The 18,288-nt window shown below is 42.5% G+C and overlaps 2 protein-coding genes across 2 annotated transcripts in view; both read left to right on the top strand.

Annotated features, from left to right (window-relative positions):
• Positions 1 to 18,288, top strand: part of LOC112565838 — a 341,939-nt gene that overhangs the window by 113,649 nt on the left and 210,002 nt on the right. The gene's annotated exons all lie outside the window — the stretch shown is intronic.
• LOC112565839 overlaps positions 1 to 18,288 on the top strand; it is a 54,833-nt gene that overhangs the window by 4,958 nt on the left and 31,587 nt on the right. Inside the window, 14 exon segments of the mRNA XM_025241669.1 lie at positions 1,114 to 1,350; positions 2,056 to 2,239; positions 7,157 to 7,231; positions 7,623 to 7,704; positions 7,924 to 8,008; positions 8,393 to 8,531; positions 8,814 to 8,911; positions 9,078 to 9,182; positions 9,468 to 9,552; positions 10,228 to 10,340; positions 10,808 to 10,963; positions 13,163 to 13,406; positions 13,813 to 13,970; positions 14,405 to 18,287. Coding sequence (XP_025097454.1) covers positions 1,212 to 1,350; positions 2,056 to 2,239; positions 7,157 to 7,231; positions 7,623 to 7,704; positions 7,924 to 8,008; positions 8,393 to 8,531; positions 8,814 to 8,911; positions 9,078 to 9,182; positions 9,468 to 9,552; positions 10,228 to 10,340; positions 10,808 to 10,963; positions 13,163 to 13,406; positions 13,813 to 13,970; positions 14,405 to 18,287 — 5,546 coding nt within the window. The 5' untranslated portion in view covers positions 1,114 to 1,211.

Raw genomic sequence — 18,288 nt, 5'->3', positions numbered from 1 at the left:
TTTTGCTTGTTGCGTTCATTGCCAGTTGACAGAGTGCAATTCAAAACCTGTCCTGCGTGTCAAGCTTACCTATAGAGTGCGATCCCGTTGTCGGCATGTTAAAAAAAAAATCAAACTTCGTGTTCTGGATGTATCGTGAGATATTGACATATTGATATAGATATATGACACGAATGTGCAAAGGAAAAAAAAAATCCAGAAGCAATTCAGCGTAGAAATCGTGCGCGTTATTATTGTAGACGTTACACCTAATGGGAAGACCGTATTATTTTTGTCTGGTTCACTGGTGTCAGAGAAGTGCTGCAGTATCTCTCTTGTCAAGTGAAACAGGTTTCTTTGAAATGGAAACCAGTTTGTGTTGGGTGTTTGTTCAAGTTTGCGGCAGCTTCTCTGGCAGTCCAGGTCCGGTCACAGAGACACCACCGCTTAGAGAATAGACTAGTAAGAGGTGTTGGCTACACCAACTTGCTGTTGTGGGGTTGCTGCACCACTTGTCATATCACGCATGCCTCTAGTGGTCTTTTCGGTTCATCTCAAATTCATATGGTTTTAGTTGCACAGTTAAAGTAAAATTTTACGCTTTTTTTTAGTCTCCATTTCCCTTGCACTTGCATACATAAGCCTCAACATTCTGAGCACCTGGTGCCTGACTGTTTGAAGCAAAAACATTAGACAGCTGCTAGCCAAGAACTAGCTCTCTCTCTCTCACTCACACACAAAAGAAGGCCAGCTGCACCTGATTAAATGCAAAGATAGAGTGTGGCAGTCAGGATCAGGGCCAGCTGTCATAAGGATGGGTACATGCAAGTGTGTCATTCAAGTAATGCGAGACTAATAGATTCTTACATGAATAAACCACTTGAATGCAACCTGAGCTTGATAGAAAAACCATATATACTAGTCTGCATGCAAAATCTTATCTGGCCTGTGTACCTCCCATCAAGCATATCAATTAAAATGCCTGCCTGTGTGTATTACTGGTATTAAAGAAATTTATGACTGTGCAGGGAGGGTGTGGTTGAGGAAGCATGGTAGGGTGATGCTGGATTGTCTCTTGAAGATAAAGGCAAAACTGATTGCTTTAAGTGTGTCACTTGGCTGTTTATTTTGCAGGATGTATGTCCAGTGACCACTGGGATACCCAGCAAGGACAGCAAATTGTGGGTCCAGGTGGTGGAAGACATTAGGTCCGTACTGGTGCTTTGGTTGCCATGTTTTCCTTGCGGATTGTGAGCACAGTGCATTATCAGGCAAAGCCAATACCAGACCTGGATGTGACCTATTCACCTTTCCGTTCAGCAGATGTGAAGAAGGTTCCCATCCTTTGCATCTTTGGTGCAACACCAGCAGGTCAGTCAGCAGCTCTTAAAAAATTTGTCTAACTCTTCAGTTTCAATTCAGGTGCAGCATATTCACATAACCTGTCTTGAGAATTGTTATGATAGTGGTGTGCTATTGCATTTTATTCCTCTTTCCACTTTCAAAAAAAAAATAAGACTAAACTTGACTTGTATACTTTTGCACTATTCATTTTCCATAACACAGTATGTATAACATATTGCAGCACATAACTGTGTAACAGAGGTGCCATGGTAAAGTGAATTTATGTTCACTATTTGAATTGTCATACCCTCCCTGTCATACTTATTCAAGAGACATATTACATTTCCCTTTGAGTTGGACACACTGCTTTAAAGTTAACTTCTGTTGCATATTATTAATTCGTTTGTTCATTCTTCTGTATTTTAATGCAGTTGGAAATGCTTTTGTTTTGTTACGTAATTTCCATGTCTCCTCTTCCTCCATCCAATCACCTTGCAGAGACACTCAGAGTGCAGTGTGCATGAGTGTGCAGACCTAATGGGATTAAGAATAAAGTGACACTGACACACATACATGCACACATACCTAGGCAAGTATGGACAAAATATGTCAGAATGAAGTGCGCATACTCTGTGCTCTTTATTTCAGATTTTTCACAGTATTTCTGTTTCATGTCCATTTTAATTTTCATTTAATATGTTGTTTTTTGTTTTTTTTTGCATTTCTTCATAGGTCAGAAAACATGCATGCATTTGCATGGAGTCTTTCCTTACCTGTATGTACTATATGATGGCTCACAACCTCTGGACAGCTACTTAAGACGTTTTGCAGCAAGCTTAGACAAGGCCATTAATGTTGCCAACAACAGCAATGCCAGTACTCATCATGTCTTCAAAATCACCCTTGTGACTGGCTTGTGAGTATACAGGTTTATAAAAAACAAACATTACTCAGACTAAATGTCTGTTTTGTGGAGAACGGTAGGGGAGCAATAACTAGGGGGTTCCTGGAGATGCCCCCTGTGGGACCCCGGGGTATGCTTGCCTAGCAAGCATTGCAAGAATAGGGTCCCTGCCATCCAGCCAGGCATGTCGTAAGAGGCGACTAAGGTGGACACCTCACCTAGAGGTAAAATAGGTTGTGGTAGGGCTAACAACCCCACCATGTAAAAAAAATCCTGTTACAGAAACTAAAACCAGAGAACTCGTCACAGATGGCGAAGTAATGAGGCACACCAGGAGACTGGACTAATGACGGACGACAGCCAAACCCGAAAGGAGCTGGCGCCCCGACAGCGGATTTACTGAAGCCGAGGCAGAAGTTTAGGGTGGGGTGCTGGAACGTCCAGACCTTGTACCAGACTGGCAGGATGCTCCAATTAGTCAAGGAGTTTTGACAGCTACAACTTGACATCCTGGGAGTCAGTGAGGTCAGATGGACCGGCACGGGAAAGAGGAGCCTAGCGTCAGGACATACCATCTTGTTCTCAGGAAGAATCAGACGCTCAGCACTCTGAAGGAGTAGCTCTACCCTCAACAAGAAAACGGAAAAGGCACTGCTGGAATGGAAGCCTTATGGACCCAGGCTTTTGAGAGCAAGATTCCATTCCAAGTACACCAAGCTGACAGTGCTAGCCTGCTATGCACCAACAAATGACTCTGAGGCAGAAGACAAGGATGCTTTTTACGATCAGCTCCAGGCAGCCTCAGAAAGCGTTCCAGCCCACGACATTTGCTCATCATCGGCGATCTCAATGCCAAGGTGGGAAGTGACAACACCTGCAGGGAGCATGTCATGGGCAAACATGGAATCGGAAGCATCAATGACAACGGAGAGAGACTGGCAGACTTTTGTGAAGAAAACAACCTACTGATTGGAGGCACACTCTTCCCACACAAAGACATCCACAAGGCAACATGGACATCACCAGATGGGATCACAAAGAACCAGATAGACCATGTCATCATCAACCGAAAATGGAGGAGCTCACTTCAAGATGTTAGAGCCTACAGAGGGAGCAGACATTGCCAGTGACCCACACTCTTGTGATAGCCACAGTTTCTCTGAAGCTGCGTCGATCACGAGGAAAACAGGCACGTCAGCAGAGAGTGGACTCCGGCAAACTAAAAAATCCAGCCACCGAAAGGGCCTTTGCTATGGAAGTAAAGAACAGGTTCCAGGCACTAGGAGACCAACAAGAGATGACCTTAGACGACTTCAATCGAGTCTTACAGGAATCAGGAGAGAAAATACTGGGTTTCCAACGAAAAAAGAAAGAACAGTGGATCAGAGAAGAGACATGGAAGAAGATAGAAGAGAGAAAGTCAGCCAAACAAAGAATCAACAGCACCAGATCTGAACGCCTGAAGGAACAACACAGACAAAAATATGCAAAACTGAACAAAGAGGTAAAGAGGATGACAAGAACCGACAAAAGATATCACATAGAGAACTGGCAGATGAAGCAGAAAATGCAGCAAGTAAAAATGACCTGAAGACACTGTACAAGATAAACAAACAGCTAAACAACGGTTTAAGAACAGTGATGTGCCAGTGAAAGACGTGAACGGTAATGTCGTCGAGGAGAGGCAGGAAAACTACAGCGCTGGAGGGAGCATTTTGAGTCAGTTCGGAACAGACCAGATCCCCTCAGCTTGGCAGACATCCAGCCAGCAGCTATAGACCTTGACATCTGCACAGACCCACCAAGCCTGGAAGAAGTGACAGCAGCAATCAAGACAATGAAGAGCGGCAAAGCACCAGGGGCAGATGGAATAACAGCAGAGATGTTGAAAGCAGACGTGAATGTGACAGCTCCCAAGCTGACTGAAATCTTCAGGCAAATTTGGGAATCAGGGCAGGTCCCTGTTGCGTGGAAGACAGGGCTCATCTTCAAGTTACCCAAGAAAGGAGATCTTGGAGACTGCAATAATTGGAGGGGCATAACACTTCTTTCCCTCACCAGCAAGGTCTTCAGCAAGATTGTTTTGTCAAGACTGACGGCAACTCTTGAGAAAGACCTCCGACCACAGCAAGCAGGATTTCGCCCTGGCGATCCTGCTCCGAACACATCTTCATTCTGCGACAGATTCTGGAGCAGAGCAACGAATGGAACACACCGCTGTACATCAATTTCATCGACCTGGAGAAGGCTTTTGACAGCATCCACCGCGAGTCCTTATGGAAGATCCTGAGGCATTACGGAGTCCCTGCAAAACTTGTTCAGGTCATTGCAATGCTGTACAGCGATTTCAAATCCCAGGTTGTCTGTGACACAGAGCTCACAGACCCCTTCAACGTCAGTACGGGTGAAGCAGGGCTGCATTCTGTCGCCGTTCCTCTTCATCCTGGCCATGGACTGGATCATGAAGACTTCCACCGACAGCGAGAGGAGAGGGCTCAGATGGACCATGACTATGACAGCAACAACAGCACTGGAAGACTTGGACTTTGCTGATGACATTGCCCTGCTGTCACACCGCCACCAAGACATGCAGGAAAAAACAAAGGCCTTCTCAGAAACAGCTGGAAACCTTGGCTTGAAGGTCAGCACAAAAAAGACTAACAGTATGAGAGTGAACGCCAGAGTCCAAGACAGCATCAAACTAAATGGAGAAGAGATTGAGGAAGTTGACAGTTTCACCTATCTTGGGTCCAAAATGTCAAACACTGGGGATGCGGAGGTGGAGATTCGAGCCCGACTGGCAAAAGCCAGTCAGGCCTTTGCCTCACTCAGGAGCACATGGAAGGCAAAAAACATCAGCCAGAAGATCAAGCTGAGAATCTTCAAGTCAAATGTGATCAGCACCCTCCTTTACGGATCAGAATCTTGGAAGATGACCAAAACCATCAGTAACAAGCTTGACGTCTTCCAAAACAGATGCCTCAGGCGCATACTTAACATCTTTTGGCCAAACACCATCACCAACGAAGAACTCCACCGAAGAAGTGAAACCGAGTCCATCACCACGCAGGTTCAACGAAGGCGTTGGCGATGGATTGGACATGTGCTCCGCCAGCAGACAGCAGACCTTTCCAGAGTCGCCCTACGATGGACTCCAGACGGCCGAAGAAAACGAGGCCGCCCAAAGGAAACTTGGAGAAGAACAGTGGAAAGGGAGATGAAAGGAAAGGGCTGGACATGGGGTCACCTAGAGCGTGTTTCAGCCGATCGACATCGGTGGCGGACTCTGGTTGAGGCCTTATGTGCAACCTGATGCACAAAGAGGAATAGATAGATCCTGGAGATGCGCTCTCACTCTGGTGCAATTACTTCTCCTGCCATTCACATATACATCTTGCAGCATGTGAACTGAACAGAGAATGTTGACTTCAGTTTCAGGTGCCTGCAGCCTTCACCCTTCCCCCCTCTCTTCCCCTTCGCCCAACTTGACTGATTCCCTGATTGGAGAGACTGAACAGTTCTAAGGATTCCTGGAGCAGAGTGCCTGCTTAGTATTGATTAGGTCTCTCCTGTTCATCAGCCATCCAGTTTCACTGTTCTGTGGGGCCTGTCTGTGCATACACTTTGTTATGGGTTGCTGCAAACCTCCTCCATGGTGGTGGATCCTTGCCAGATGATGGCCATTCCTTATGTCAGTCCTGCTTGGATGTTAAGCCTGCTGTATATCCTGAATTTTTGTGGGCATTTGTGTGTGTGTGTGCGCGCGCGTGCATGTGTGTAAGGTGGGCAGGTGAGTGATTGAGAGAGAAAGAGGAAAGAGATTAGAAGGGGAAGAGAGGGGTCTTTTAGAGTGAAGGTATGCAGAAAATGTTCCTACCCATTTCTGAATTTGAGCTTAATAATTCTTTATGAATACCTAAAAATGTGACATTGCTTATTTTTAGAAAGACATTTCAGTAAATTTGGCTGCCACATCTCCTTTTACTATCAGTTCCAAAAAATTTCAGTTTTGTGAAATATTGGTGGTGGGATCATTGGCTCTTTATTAGATCAAAAGGAAAAGAATATATTTTGATAATGTTTGCCACAGTGTTGTCTGTTTGCTGCTGCTTGTGGTTCTTTGTCATGTAGTTACCTGTTGATTCATTCGTAGTCTTTCATAGTGCATTCAGCTCACCTCCACAAGGGAAAGTGCACTTTATAACTTCATTAATTATTATTACACTTGTACATTTGAAACGTGTTTAGACATCTAGACCTCAGCACCAGTGGCCGTTTTCAACCAGATTTACTGGTCCAGTACATTTTGATTTGTTTTCAGATAATAAGTAGTAAAAATAATTTGTCTTTTGATTTCTTCTGGATATTCTATATATAATCTATGACTGGATATTTAATAATAATAAGGCTAATTTGTATAGCATTTTTCCCACCATTAAAGGCAGGCTCAAAGCGCTTTACTAAAAAGAAAAAAACATGAACATAATAATAATGGATGCTAGTCTCAAAACACTAAGGTTCAGTGTTATCATTATTTACATTCATTCCCTTCCCAGCACCACACTTTCCTTTGAAATTGATCTTCACAAAGCAAAGATCGGTATAAGCAATGTCTCGAATTTCAAGTGTAGGCCAGTGAAAAGACAAATTGGTGGGAATACCAAATTTGAAGTTTGAGGGCAACACAGTTGAGAACAGAGTACAGTCTTGGCACTGAAGAAGTAAAGGAGATAGCAGTCCAGCAAGATGGCTCCAGAGGGGGGGGGGGTGATTAGGAACAAGAAGAGTTATTATTATTATTTGGTGTTTATTTGATTGCCTATTGTTACCAAAAAATATTACCTTTCCTTTCTGTTGTTAACAAAAAAATTTAATCTTCGTTTATTTTGCTGAGCCCTAAATGTGTATTTCTATATGTATTTATTGCAGTCCCATGTATGGCTACCATGCAGAAGAAAAACAATTTCTCAAGATTTACCTGTACAACCCAAACTTCATCCGCAAGTGAGCTCTCCCACTCTTCTCAATTATGTCATGCTTTATTGTAAAATAAGTGTTGCCAAATGCAAAATATGGCATCAGCATTATACAAAATGTTGCCCCTAGAAGTTGATTCAAAACAAAACTTTACATGAAGTGTTGAAACTATGTTTTCTCCACCTTGAGTTCAAGATCTTGCTATTTAGATTCTGTGTGGATGTGTCTCAGTATATTTCTTTGTTGATATGTTTCAGTCTGTATGTGCAATATTTATTTTTTTGAGTCTGTAATTATATGTTTATATTTTAAGTTTCTGTACGTTACATTGAGGCTAATTCTAAGTGGGAAAATGTGCAATAAAAATCCATTATTATTATTATTATGATAATGATGTATGCTAATATTCATATAACAGAGCTGCAGACCTATTGATTGGAGGAGCCGTTATGAATAAATCTTTTCAGCCCCATGAAGCACATATTCCTTTTCCTCTCCAGGTAAGGCTTTTTTATTTTTTGCCTCAGTTTAATTAGTTCGAATAAGTGACAGACATTTCATGAGTCAATGAATAAGCAGATGTTAGGAAGTGTGTGCACATACACATATGCAGGTGTGGGGGATAGATGTTGAGAGCCTTAACTTGATGTGTTTATCAAGTACATGTTTTTCTGGTCCTATAAAACAAAAGGTATTTCTAGCACATTTTGATTCTGCAGCTCTTTATGGACTACAATCTGTATGGTATGAACCTTATCAACATTGGTGCTGTGAAATTCAGAGCAAATAGAAAGGACGAAGAAGGTAGGTTGTCAGTTTTCCTTAAACAACAGTAAAACAAAACTTTTAAATAGTATCTGTGACACAAGGATTTTTAGGAACTGTTGTGATTCCTATTAACATTGAATAGCTAATTCCTTGTGAAATGGTGTGAGATTTATCTCTAAATTCCTCAGCATTCAGGAAAATATTATTTATGTTAAGGGGTGCCATAAATGTTTCAAGTTTGCCAACCTGATGTCAGATTCTGGGGCATGCAAGACAAACATACAAAACATATTTGAGGATCTGTTTTGTTCATAGATGGCAGGTGTAAAAAGCTGGAATTTTTATGTTGAACTCATTTGCCTTACTCAAAGCAGACTTTGTCTTGATAGCATGGAGTTCACAAATTTTGGCATTTTGCAGGTAACATCATTTCCACACCACCTACTTCATCAACAAGCAATAGGAAATCAGAAGGCAGTCTTGATTCTCCGGATTCTGTTGAGTCCATTCCTTTCAACACTCCCAGTATGAGACTTTGGGATGTGGCAGCTTTGCCAAGGTAACATGCAGAAAATGCTGAACTTTCTGTGTGCTCCTTAAGCATAATATTTCTGTTGACTGTCTGAAGGAAAAACTTACTGCAATTGTTGGAATAAAACAGAAAATTTTGAATTGAATCCCAAATACCTTTTTTGATTTTGTTAGGAATGTTGTGTCCTTATTTAGGGGTCCCACCCTTTTTTTTTTTTTTTTTTTTTTTTTTAAGAAACTGTTTCTCGCATGTCAAAATGCATTGTATTATTCCAATATTAATACTCATCATAGATCTTTAACTGTGCAGTGACCTGCTTCTGCCAGCCAGTGTGGAGAGACACAGCACATGTGAGCTGGAGGTGGATGCTGTTGCTGCTGACATCCTGAACAGGAAGGATGTAGAAGGTGAGTGCATAATTTTGTTGGTAGATAAAGATGAGATATCCTTTGTCATGTGAATTTGTTTCTTTTTGTTAGATTATTAGGAGTAGAAGGACCAATTGTTGGGTAAACACAGTGTTGTCCTCTCAGCTGATGCTGATCCCTGCACTTTTCTTTATTGGTGATGTAGGTAGCATCGGAGGAAACCCAGGACTTGCAGCTCTTTGGGAAGATGAGCGACAGCGGAAAAGAAATGCAGGCCAGGTTTCACAGATAACACCTGAAGATTCGCAGGGTAAACGGGCTTCTTTTCCATTCTGGGTTGGATAATACATTTTCTATTTGTCTTATTTAATGTGGAACTTAACAAATTTTATTTTTGCCCCTACCCCTATCCCCTCCCCACTTATTGTGGCTAGCCATGGGCTTAAGGCTATCATAACAAAACATTAAACCTCAGATGAAAATTTGTTCACCTTTTTTCATGTTACCTTCTGCCAAAATCCTCCACAGCTTTAGTAGACACAGAGGTGAAGGAGATTGTTGAGAGCTATGCATGCCACTGTTGATCTTGTTTCAGAGCATGAAGCAGTAGAGGCAGCTGAGAGTGAGAAGAAGCTGCTTGACCAGCTTGCAGAGATCATACAGCACCATCAGTCACTTAGGTGTGTTATTATTGGTTTGTTTGTTGGGTTTTTTTTTTTTTGTTTTTTTTTTTTTTTTTTGGTGTGCGGGGGGCTCAGGGGGCACGTCCAACCCCATAAAGTCTGCAAACAAGTGTAACTTGGCAAAATACTGATGCTTTTTTCTGGGTGCTTAATATTGCATGTGTCTTTAGGAACAAAATGGGGTAATCATTCTCAGATAAATAGATCTAGTTACAAAATTCTAATTCCCTACATGCGGGCTGTAAATGTTTGCAAACTAAAATTATTCTTACTTTATGAGATTTTGCTAGTGCCATGGAAAACCTAATTAACACAGTCATATTGGCTGTGATTTAGAAGGTGAAACAGGGGCATTATACTGGGCATAATTTTCAATTGTAGGTCAATTTCTGTGTGCTTTTTATGAGGAAAAATTATAAATGTTCAACCACAGATAATGTGACTAATAATCTCCAATATTAACTTTACGCTACTAGGGCTAGACTTTTATTCAGCTTTTAAAATTAATGGAGCAAAACACTGCAAGCTCCCACCTGGCTATACTTCTACATCCAGTGAGATAAGTGGGAGAGAGGTATATATTCTACCGAGATTATTGTTATCTGATGTTGTAGTCATTACCAGTTTAGAAAGACTGATTTCATATTACTCATATGTGGAGTGCATATTCAGACGCAGCCAGTCAGAGGAATCAGATGTGTCCATGGAGGATGTTACAGTGGTACAGACAGCAGTTTCTAGCTTACCAGCTTCTCAGATTGAAAATCACACTGAACTGACAGAAGGTGAGGAACTGTAATAGGCTAACCTGCACTGGCATATTTTTAATAATAACAACCATAACGTTGTAATTGTTTGGAGGCATGCTTTCTCTCGCTCTCTTTCTCCTCTGTACATCTGCATAGAGAGCAAAACAAGATGCTGATGGAGCATGCAGGAGAATGATGTGGACTTAGTGGAATTTCTGGTCTTGTTTTATATTTAAAACAGTGGCAGCTATATTGTGGTCATGCAGTTGGGCAGATGAGGGTTGGGGAATGAGTATTTTTGTTTCTGGAGCAGAAGTTTTTCTAGAAATCAATTTTTATTTCTATTTAAATTTGTGTTTGTTTTGAATTTCAAAGTGATCACTGGCGCATCTCCCACAGTTTCTAGAAGTTTAGGTACTTATGCAATTATACAATTATGATAAATAATTTAACTTAAAACTTCTCTATGGTTATGTTGTTTTGTAGTAATCTTGTGTTTGTAGTTTCACAGCGCTTGTCATCCCAAGACACAACAGTGGTGGTAGAAGAGGAAGAGGATGAATCACCTGTTATTAGTATGGAGTCAATCCAGCGTGTACTGTCTTTCAGTCAGAGCTTCTCCAGGCCCTCTTCACAGATTTCTGCATCTTCTGCTTCAGGTGCACTAGCAAGCTCATTTCTTTTCTTAACAATCTTGGCTGTGTCTTTTTTTTATTATTATTTTAGCAAACATTTCCTTCAGTTTGCATCCGATGAGGAAGTCTGCATTTTTCCCATTTATCTGTAAATAGCAACATGACTATAGCAGCATCAGTTTGTGATTATTATTTAGTCATCTTTCTAACTGGCACGAAAATTTGTACCTCATTTTAATACATAAATATACCAGTAAATTTTAGCACAGGTAGGAAAAGGCAATGCAAGTAGTGTAATAAACCATCCTGTATTATCCAACCAACCAAGACTCTAGTCAAGCTGCAGTTAAAACATTTATTGTCGGACTAATGAACTAAAGGATAGATAAAGATAAGGGTGATGGTCCAATGGATTTATAACAGTGTTCTGCAGTTAGAGATTTGAACAGGAGAACCTTCTTATCTGCTGTCAGTTATCTGTGTATTGTCTTGGTGCAATGTGCAAGAAATTGAGAGCTCTTCAAAAGCACAGGCCAACCATACAACTCGAACGTACTAAGTCCAGTCATGTGTGACAGATGTTGTCATCAAGCTTGACTGCTGCTTGATTCCACTGATGTACAATGGATATATTCAATGATGATTAACAGATAAACAAGAATTGAACTGTGGTGTGAATGAAGAATGCAGGACAGAAACTGGAATGGAGTGACAGGATCTGTTTTAGTGCCTATGGAAAATGTAGTGTATGTGTGTAGATGTAGATTAGATGTATGCAAAGAAAGTCCTCCCCTGGAAGACAATAACTTTCTCTTATTTGAAGAAAAGAAGACACAAATACAGTTCCCTACCAGAACAGGCTTGACCAACCTCCTAAACACCAACAAGAAAAGAGCACAAACGAACATAGATAAAACCTTTGGCAAAACTGCCCTTTCCTCCACCTCTTCACCCTCACCACTCCTCAAGATCCCCATCCCCCCAGTTTGAAATCATCATGAGGTGGAAGCACTTTCCCTTTCAAAAGCAACAACAACAAAGCCAGCTTTGTGAACAAATTTAAATTTAATTTTTCACACCAATAAAAGATCAAGCGACAGAAGAGAAACGTGGGAATGGTGTACTGGAGTGCTTATAGGTTATGTTGGTCTACATACTATGCTACATATAGTACTCTAAAAGGTGTATAGCCATGCATGTAGAGGTGGATAGGTTCAAGAAGGGATGTTTAGGCTGGCAGGTGCATAGACATTGCAAGTGGAAGTTCAGCATAAGATGTGAAAGGAATAGGATTCCTAAGAAGCTTTTTTGTATTCCAGCAAAGTCTTCCTAAAGCTTAGTTTTTGTCATTTTTATCTATTTTGCTCCTTTGAGAAGCAAGGGATCAAAATGAAGTGGAAAAAAATTTCAATTTTACACTTTCTTTAAGCATTTGTTGGTTGGTTGATTTCGTGGGAAAGTGCTTCCACCTTGCGGTAATGTCAAAGTACGAGGGAGAGGGGAGGAAACTAGAATACCCAGAGTTGCTTCCTGATGAAATATTTGAATGTATTTTGGGTGTATACAAATGATTGGCAAACGTATACTGACTATAACTATAAAGCCTACATAATCCCTGAATAAAGCATTGTATAGCATTATTTAAGAAGTGGTAGTTGATAAATTACAGCTGTGTTTTAAGTATGATTATTATCATATTTATAGACATACCAATTGTTCACTTCATGACTTCATTGATGACAAGAGTGTAAGGGCATATGTTACGATGTCTTGTTACATTAATTTTGTTTTTCCAGTCATACAAGACTGAACCTAGAGTTTAATTTTTGGGTCCCTTGCCTCCCAAACGATCAAATAAATAAAAGCCAGTTCTTTATGAAAACTTCATTGGAATACACCTTAGTTGTAACAGAATCCTCTTTCCTCCACACTTTTTAATCAAAAGAAAGTTGTTGCAACACCTTCCTCTTGATTAAATTCATAAGGCAGATATAAACATTGGGTATGTCTATAATTATAATAATAATAGATTATTGCAGATTTGCAATGTCTATCAGTTGTTAGCATGAGCATCACTTCTTGGCCACCTCTCCCTAGCAAAGAAATAAATGGGTCTTTGACATGACAAAATATGGGTGTTACTATACCACAGAATTTGAAAGTAGTTTGGTTTTTTAATAATCTACCACTGCTAATAGTAAAACTGTCTTTTTCTTGTTGAAGGAGGTGGCACAGAGGAAGCTGGAGACCATACACTAGCAAAAATGCTTGCATCTCTGGCAGAGGAAAGTTCTCCAGTATCATCGCAGCAGAGTGTAATGTTGGCTGCCTTAGAAGACCAAGACTGCATTGTAGGACACAGCATGGTTTTGCCTCCAGAGCCAGAATCTTTGGAGAAGGATGAGGAGGACACGCTAGAGATGTCACAGATCTTACCTGGAGCTCTGGATGTGCCTGACGAAGAGAGGTAGGCATGGAGGATTGATAATGCTACACTTGCCTCAGGTGATGTAATTTGCAGTTGTGCATTAAATACTGGGGTGAGTCATGCGATGAGAGAGACAAAAACAAAGAGATTCAAAGATTTCGGCCGGTTAAATATTAACAGAGCTTTGTTTTATTATCTGTGATTTGTCCTTTCAACAGTATTGAATTTAAGACATCGTTGTTTTTTTTATATATATATAGTGCTTTAGAGTTATATAAATAGCACACCACTTCTTTTTTTTTGAATTTAAAGTGTTTAGGATGTGCCAGAACCTGTCTGGTGTATAAGGGCAACCGTTTCCCTTTGAAATGTGTGGGCCAAATATGGGACATAAAGTGCCAAAGACTTGAAAAATATAAGGGTAATAGCATTTTAAATCCTTTAGGTTCAATTTGGAAGGCATGGATGTTTCATGGAGTGGTTCGCCAAATGAAAGTATCAAGGAGAATCAAGATGGCAGAGACATTGACATAGAAGAATCTGATGAGGTGGATGAAGATGAAGACATCCCACAGCTTGACGGGGCATCAGATGAAAAGCCAGGTACATCAAGTAGTTTGTCTAGTTTGTAATATACAAATCTTAAATTATTTAGGAGCATTGATGTAGGTGAAACATCCCCTTCCAGTTTGGAAGATACCAACCATTTAACACTGATGAAGTGTCCAATCTACAATGCCATGTTAGAAGAGAGATATATTCAGGTTGTTAAAATTATTGAGAGCTAGGAATGTATGTTGTTTAAGCATAGCTATGAGGCAACATGTCACAAAATTCATGCTGTTCTGGGCACAGATGAGAATATTCAATTTTGGGGGCTTTTTTGTTTAAAACTGAGTTGGGTTTATTCATTTAGATTTAGGGAATTAGTTTCTTGTAAGAAATAAAACTCTCAAAACCGTATTTTTACTGTAGTTGCTCAAACGATTCTCTGAGAATACAAGGAAAATTATTTGTTACTCTCTGGTTGGTTTTAGCTGCCTCCAGTAAATCTTCCAAGAAACGCCTTGGTGTCAGGGGTCCTGTGGTGCCAGGGGGTCAAGGAGCACCAACTTCGGCAGCTGACCCCCAAATCTCTTCACCTGCACCACACCAGTACAACACCATGGTGCCACCAGGACAGCAACAACAAGCACAAACAGGCAGCTTCTCTTTTGGCTACAATTCCAGACAGCAGCAATGGATGGGAGACAGCAACACGGGACAGACGTATGGCATGACTACCTTCTCCAGAACGTCCTCTACAGGACAAAGTAGCAGTTGGCCGCATTCCCCACCTCAAGGATGCTACCCTGCCATTTATGGTCAGAGCAGACTTGTACCCAGTCAGGGTCAGCCATCCACTTCTGGATTTGGGTACTATGGTCACACACAAAACTTCAACTCGGCAGCTGGCTCAGCAGGAACAGTGCCTGGTAGGCAGGCACAGGATGAGCCACACTTCCCGTTTATCTCAACCGGATTCAGTCCACCACCAGGGTCTCCCACTTACTACCCAGGTGGTTGTGGCAGCATACAGTCTTTTCAGCAGCAAAGCCCTTTCCAGCAAGGGCCGTATGTGCAGCCCCACCAAGAACCCTTTCAGCAACCTCACCAAACTGCCTCAGCTTCTCCCCAGGGAATGACTGGTATAAGGCGACATTCTGAGGGCAGCATCCCACAGCCAGTACTGCAAAATCCCAGTCAAGACCCAGTCAGCTCTCACTATACAGCTTCACCACTCACCTCCACTCATCATGAAACACCCTGGCTTTTGTCCTCCAGTGACACAGATAGTAGAGATACAGAGTCTACAAGCAGCAGGCTTCCACATCAGACCTCTACTTTGCAGGCATTGCTAGAAGCACCAACAACCTCCACCTGTCTGGATCTACGAAGCCCCCCTTTATCTGTAGCCAGCTCTAACATGGTGAGGCGAACTGTGTCTGTGGACTCTAACCCAGTGGCATTCATCAGGCGAGGCATGGAACCTGGTATCATGAACATTGGTCAGTTCAAGCTTCCAGACAAGAGACTCAGCAGTAACGGTGATAGTTGTGGAATGTCTGTACTGGGACATTCTGATGTGTCAGCCCCAGCTTTGTCGAGTCTTTTTAACCTTGTGGAAAATGTTGATCCACTTGGAGGTACCTCTTCACCTACACCTACTTTGGTGCCTACTCCTACATCCACACCAACATCTACACCTACACCAACCTCTGCTTCTTCTCCCAGCATACAATCTAAAGATGAAGAAGTGAAGACATACATGGACCTCTCTTCTGGTCAGGTGAAGGTATCACCAAGGCCTTCCCCTGTCCCAAATATAGAATCCAGAATGTTAATGGAAGAAGCTCTTCCTCTTGTAGCTGCTGGTGAGAACATGTCGCCTTCGGTGACACTCTGGAGATACACAGGTTCCATCATTGATGATGCTTTGCTGGAACAAGCTGATATGGAGCTGGTGTCACCTTCAAACTGCTCCAGCAGAGAAACCATTGCATCAGCCCCAGTAGTGGGAGCCAGGAAAATAGAAAATGATCGGCTGGGAAAGCAGGTTCGAATGAAGAAGCTCGGGTTTAGTCACCAGCGCATGTTGATGCATGGTTCTGGTGAGGGCTTTACTGCTTTGACCTCGCCCTCCTCCTCATCTCTTTACACATACACCTTCCATGTCCCAACACCAGTTTTCAAAAGGCTCAAACTTCAGAGCATTTACCCTCACAGAGAACCAGATGTAAAACTTGTTCATATGCATCCCAAAGATGCAAGGCGGTACAGTCTCCTCAAAATTGGTCGTGAACTTGTAAGACTTACCCGTTTGTCGGCTAGAGAAATTGCCAACATTAGCAATGCACTCAGAGTTCGTGGAGCCAGTCGCTCTGCCACAGAGCGTCCTCACTCTCCCCACAATTCTCTTGTAGATCCCCAGACAGGAGAGGTTCTGATGTCAAGAATCCAGTCTAGAAGTACCAGCAGCATGTTACCAGAGAATAAGTCAGGTTCTGTTGTCATTATGCAGTCATCACGCCTCCCAGGAACATCTAGGCAGTTGGGCTCAAAGTCCAAGCGTCTGTTAGGCCCAAGGTGTAAGAGGCTAAAGAAGTTTTCTGATGCAAAATGCCAGACCGTCGTGTCAGCCCTAGAGTCAACAGTTCCTCCTGGGCCACAGTTAGGCGGAGAAGGTGTGTATGAGATGAGGCCTGAACAAATACATTTGCATTCAAAGTCCAGCCACTTGTTTTCTTATAGCTCAGGACAGAAAGGCACAAAGAAGCAGTCTGACGTTTCTGTGCACAGTGTCTCTCCTGCTACAAAAACAAACGAACTTGTTCTCAGCATGCCTTCTCAATCACCTCTCTTCACATCTGGCTGGAAACAGCCGTCTTCAGTGAAGAGTGAAATTGGAGCCGACGACCAACAGAGCAAGTTCCTACCAAACCCAGGGGTTCCTGGACCTGGGCAGTATTCAGACCAGTGGAATTCGGACTCCAATCATAGCCATTCAGGAGGTAGCTGGAGGATGGAATCTCCTCAGGGTGTTCCAAAGCCATGGAGTGAAGGGTCAGGTCAGCTTGGTAATGGAGGTACATGGCAGAGCGGCTGCTACCTAGGGTGGCAACCTCAATACCCTGGGGTAAAGAGCGAAAGGGAGCATATGCAGAATCGCATAAGACCAGACGCCAACTCTGGTCTAGTTAGCAGTCCAAATACCTGCCTATCTTCCAGTTGGTCAGCACCAGTCTCCCCTTCAGTATCACTGGCCTCATTTAATTCAACCATGTTGTCATCATCCTCATCACGACCTTTGGCAGCCTCCTTTTGTGAATCACCAACAGTAACATCGGTACCTGTTCAGCAGACAGGTGTGTCTTCAACGCGTGTACATTACACTCACAGTTATGGCACCTACACCCCTGTTCACTATTCTCACCCTTCGCCTGAAGAGTTCACTGAGGACTCCTATGCTAGTCAAATGGGCAGTCAGAAATCTTACCATGATGGTTGTAGCACCTATAGCCTACATGACAGCCAGACGGGCAGTCAGACCACGTTTGGGAGCCCTACACATTATAGCAGTTTCATGGGCAGTGGTTACCTTGAAGGACAGCATAACCAGTTCTCTCCTCCTGGCACTCAACACTGTCAGTTTTTTCCAGCTGGCCAAGGTGACCAGCACACTACTTGTCTTCCCCTCAATCGCAGTGTACATTATCCTGCATCAGGGAGCAGCCACACAGCTACATACCAAAGCACTCAGAATACACTTCATAGCATTGGAGCACATGGCCACAATGCAGGAGGCCAGCCAGGAAACTTCATGGTACAGCAGAAGGGATTTCCAGCTTACAGCCAAGCTGGCAGTCAGAACAACTTCTCTCCAGACAGCAGCCAGCATGAGAAATATTCATCTTCAGCTGGCCAACCCCCTAATGGCAGTCCCCAGTGCCCGGTGCCAGCAAACAGCAGCGAAAGTTGGCAACATGAATCTCAAACTCAGGATTCCTCGGCAAATGGAAACAGCAGCAAGCTTTTTTTAGACCACAGTAATCAGCTTCAGCCTTTTTTACAGAAGGGGGCCTGTCAGGACACCAACACAGCAGCCAGTGACTTAGCTAGGGAGCCTGCAACATCCTTCCTTAAAAGCCAGTCTATTTGTCCTGTCAGGCCAGTCATTTCCATAGGTGCAGTTCCAGTTCCTTCTCCCATGTTGACCAGTTATCAAGAACTTGAGAACAGTTCACAGCAACTGCAAAGTCTTTCTCCTACCATCCCACCCTCTCAACATCGAGCAGAGCAACCCAGAAATTTCCATGGTTCTTTTGTAAACTCACATCCACCAGTCAAGTTGCGTAACTCTGAGGGCAGTGCAGTGGAGTCC

The sequence above is a fragment of the Pomacea canaliculata genome, linkage group LG6, assembly GCF_003073045.1.
Source record: "Pomacea canaliculata isolate SZHN2017 linkage group LG6, ASM307304v1, whole genome shotgun sequence".
In the NCBI taxonomy this organism is placed as follows: Eukaryota; Metazoa; Mollusca; class Gastropoda; order Architaenioglossa; family Ampullariidae; genus Pomacea; species Pomacea canaliculata.
The sequence above is the reverse complement of the archived record's forward strand: the minus strand, read 5'-3'. Positions and strand labels throughout refer to the sequence as shown.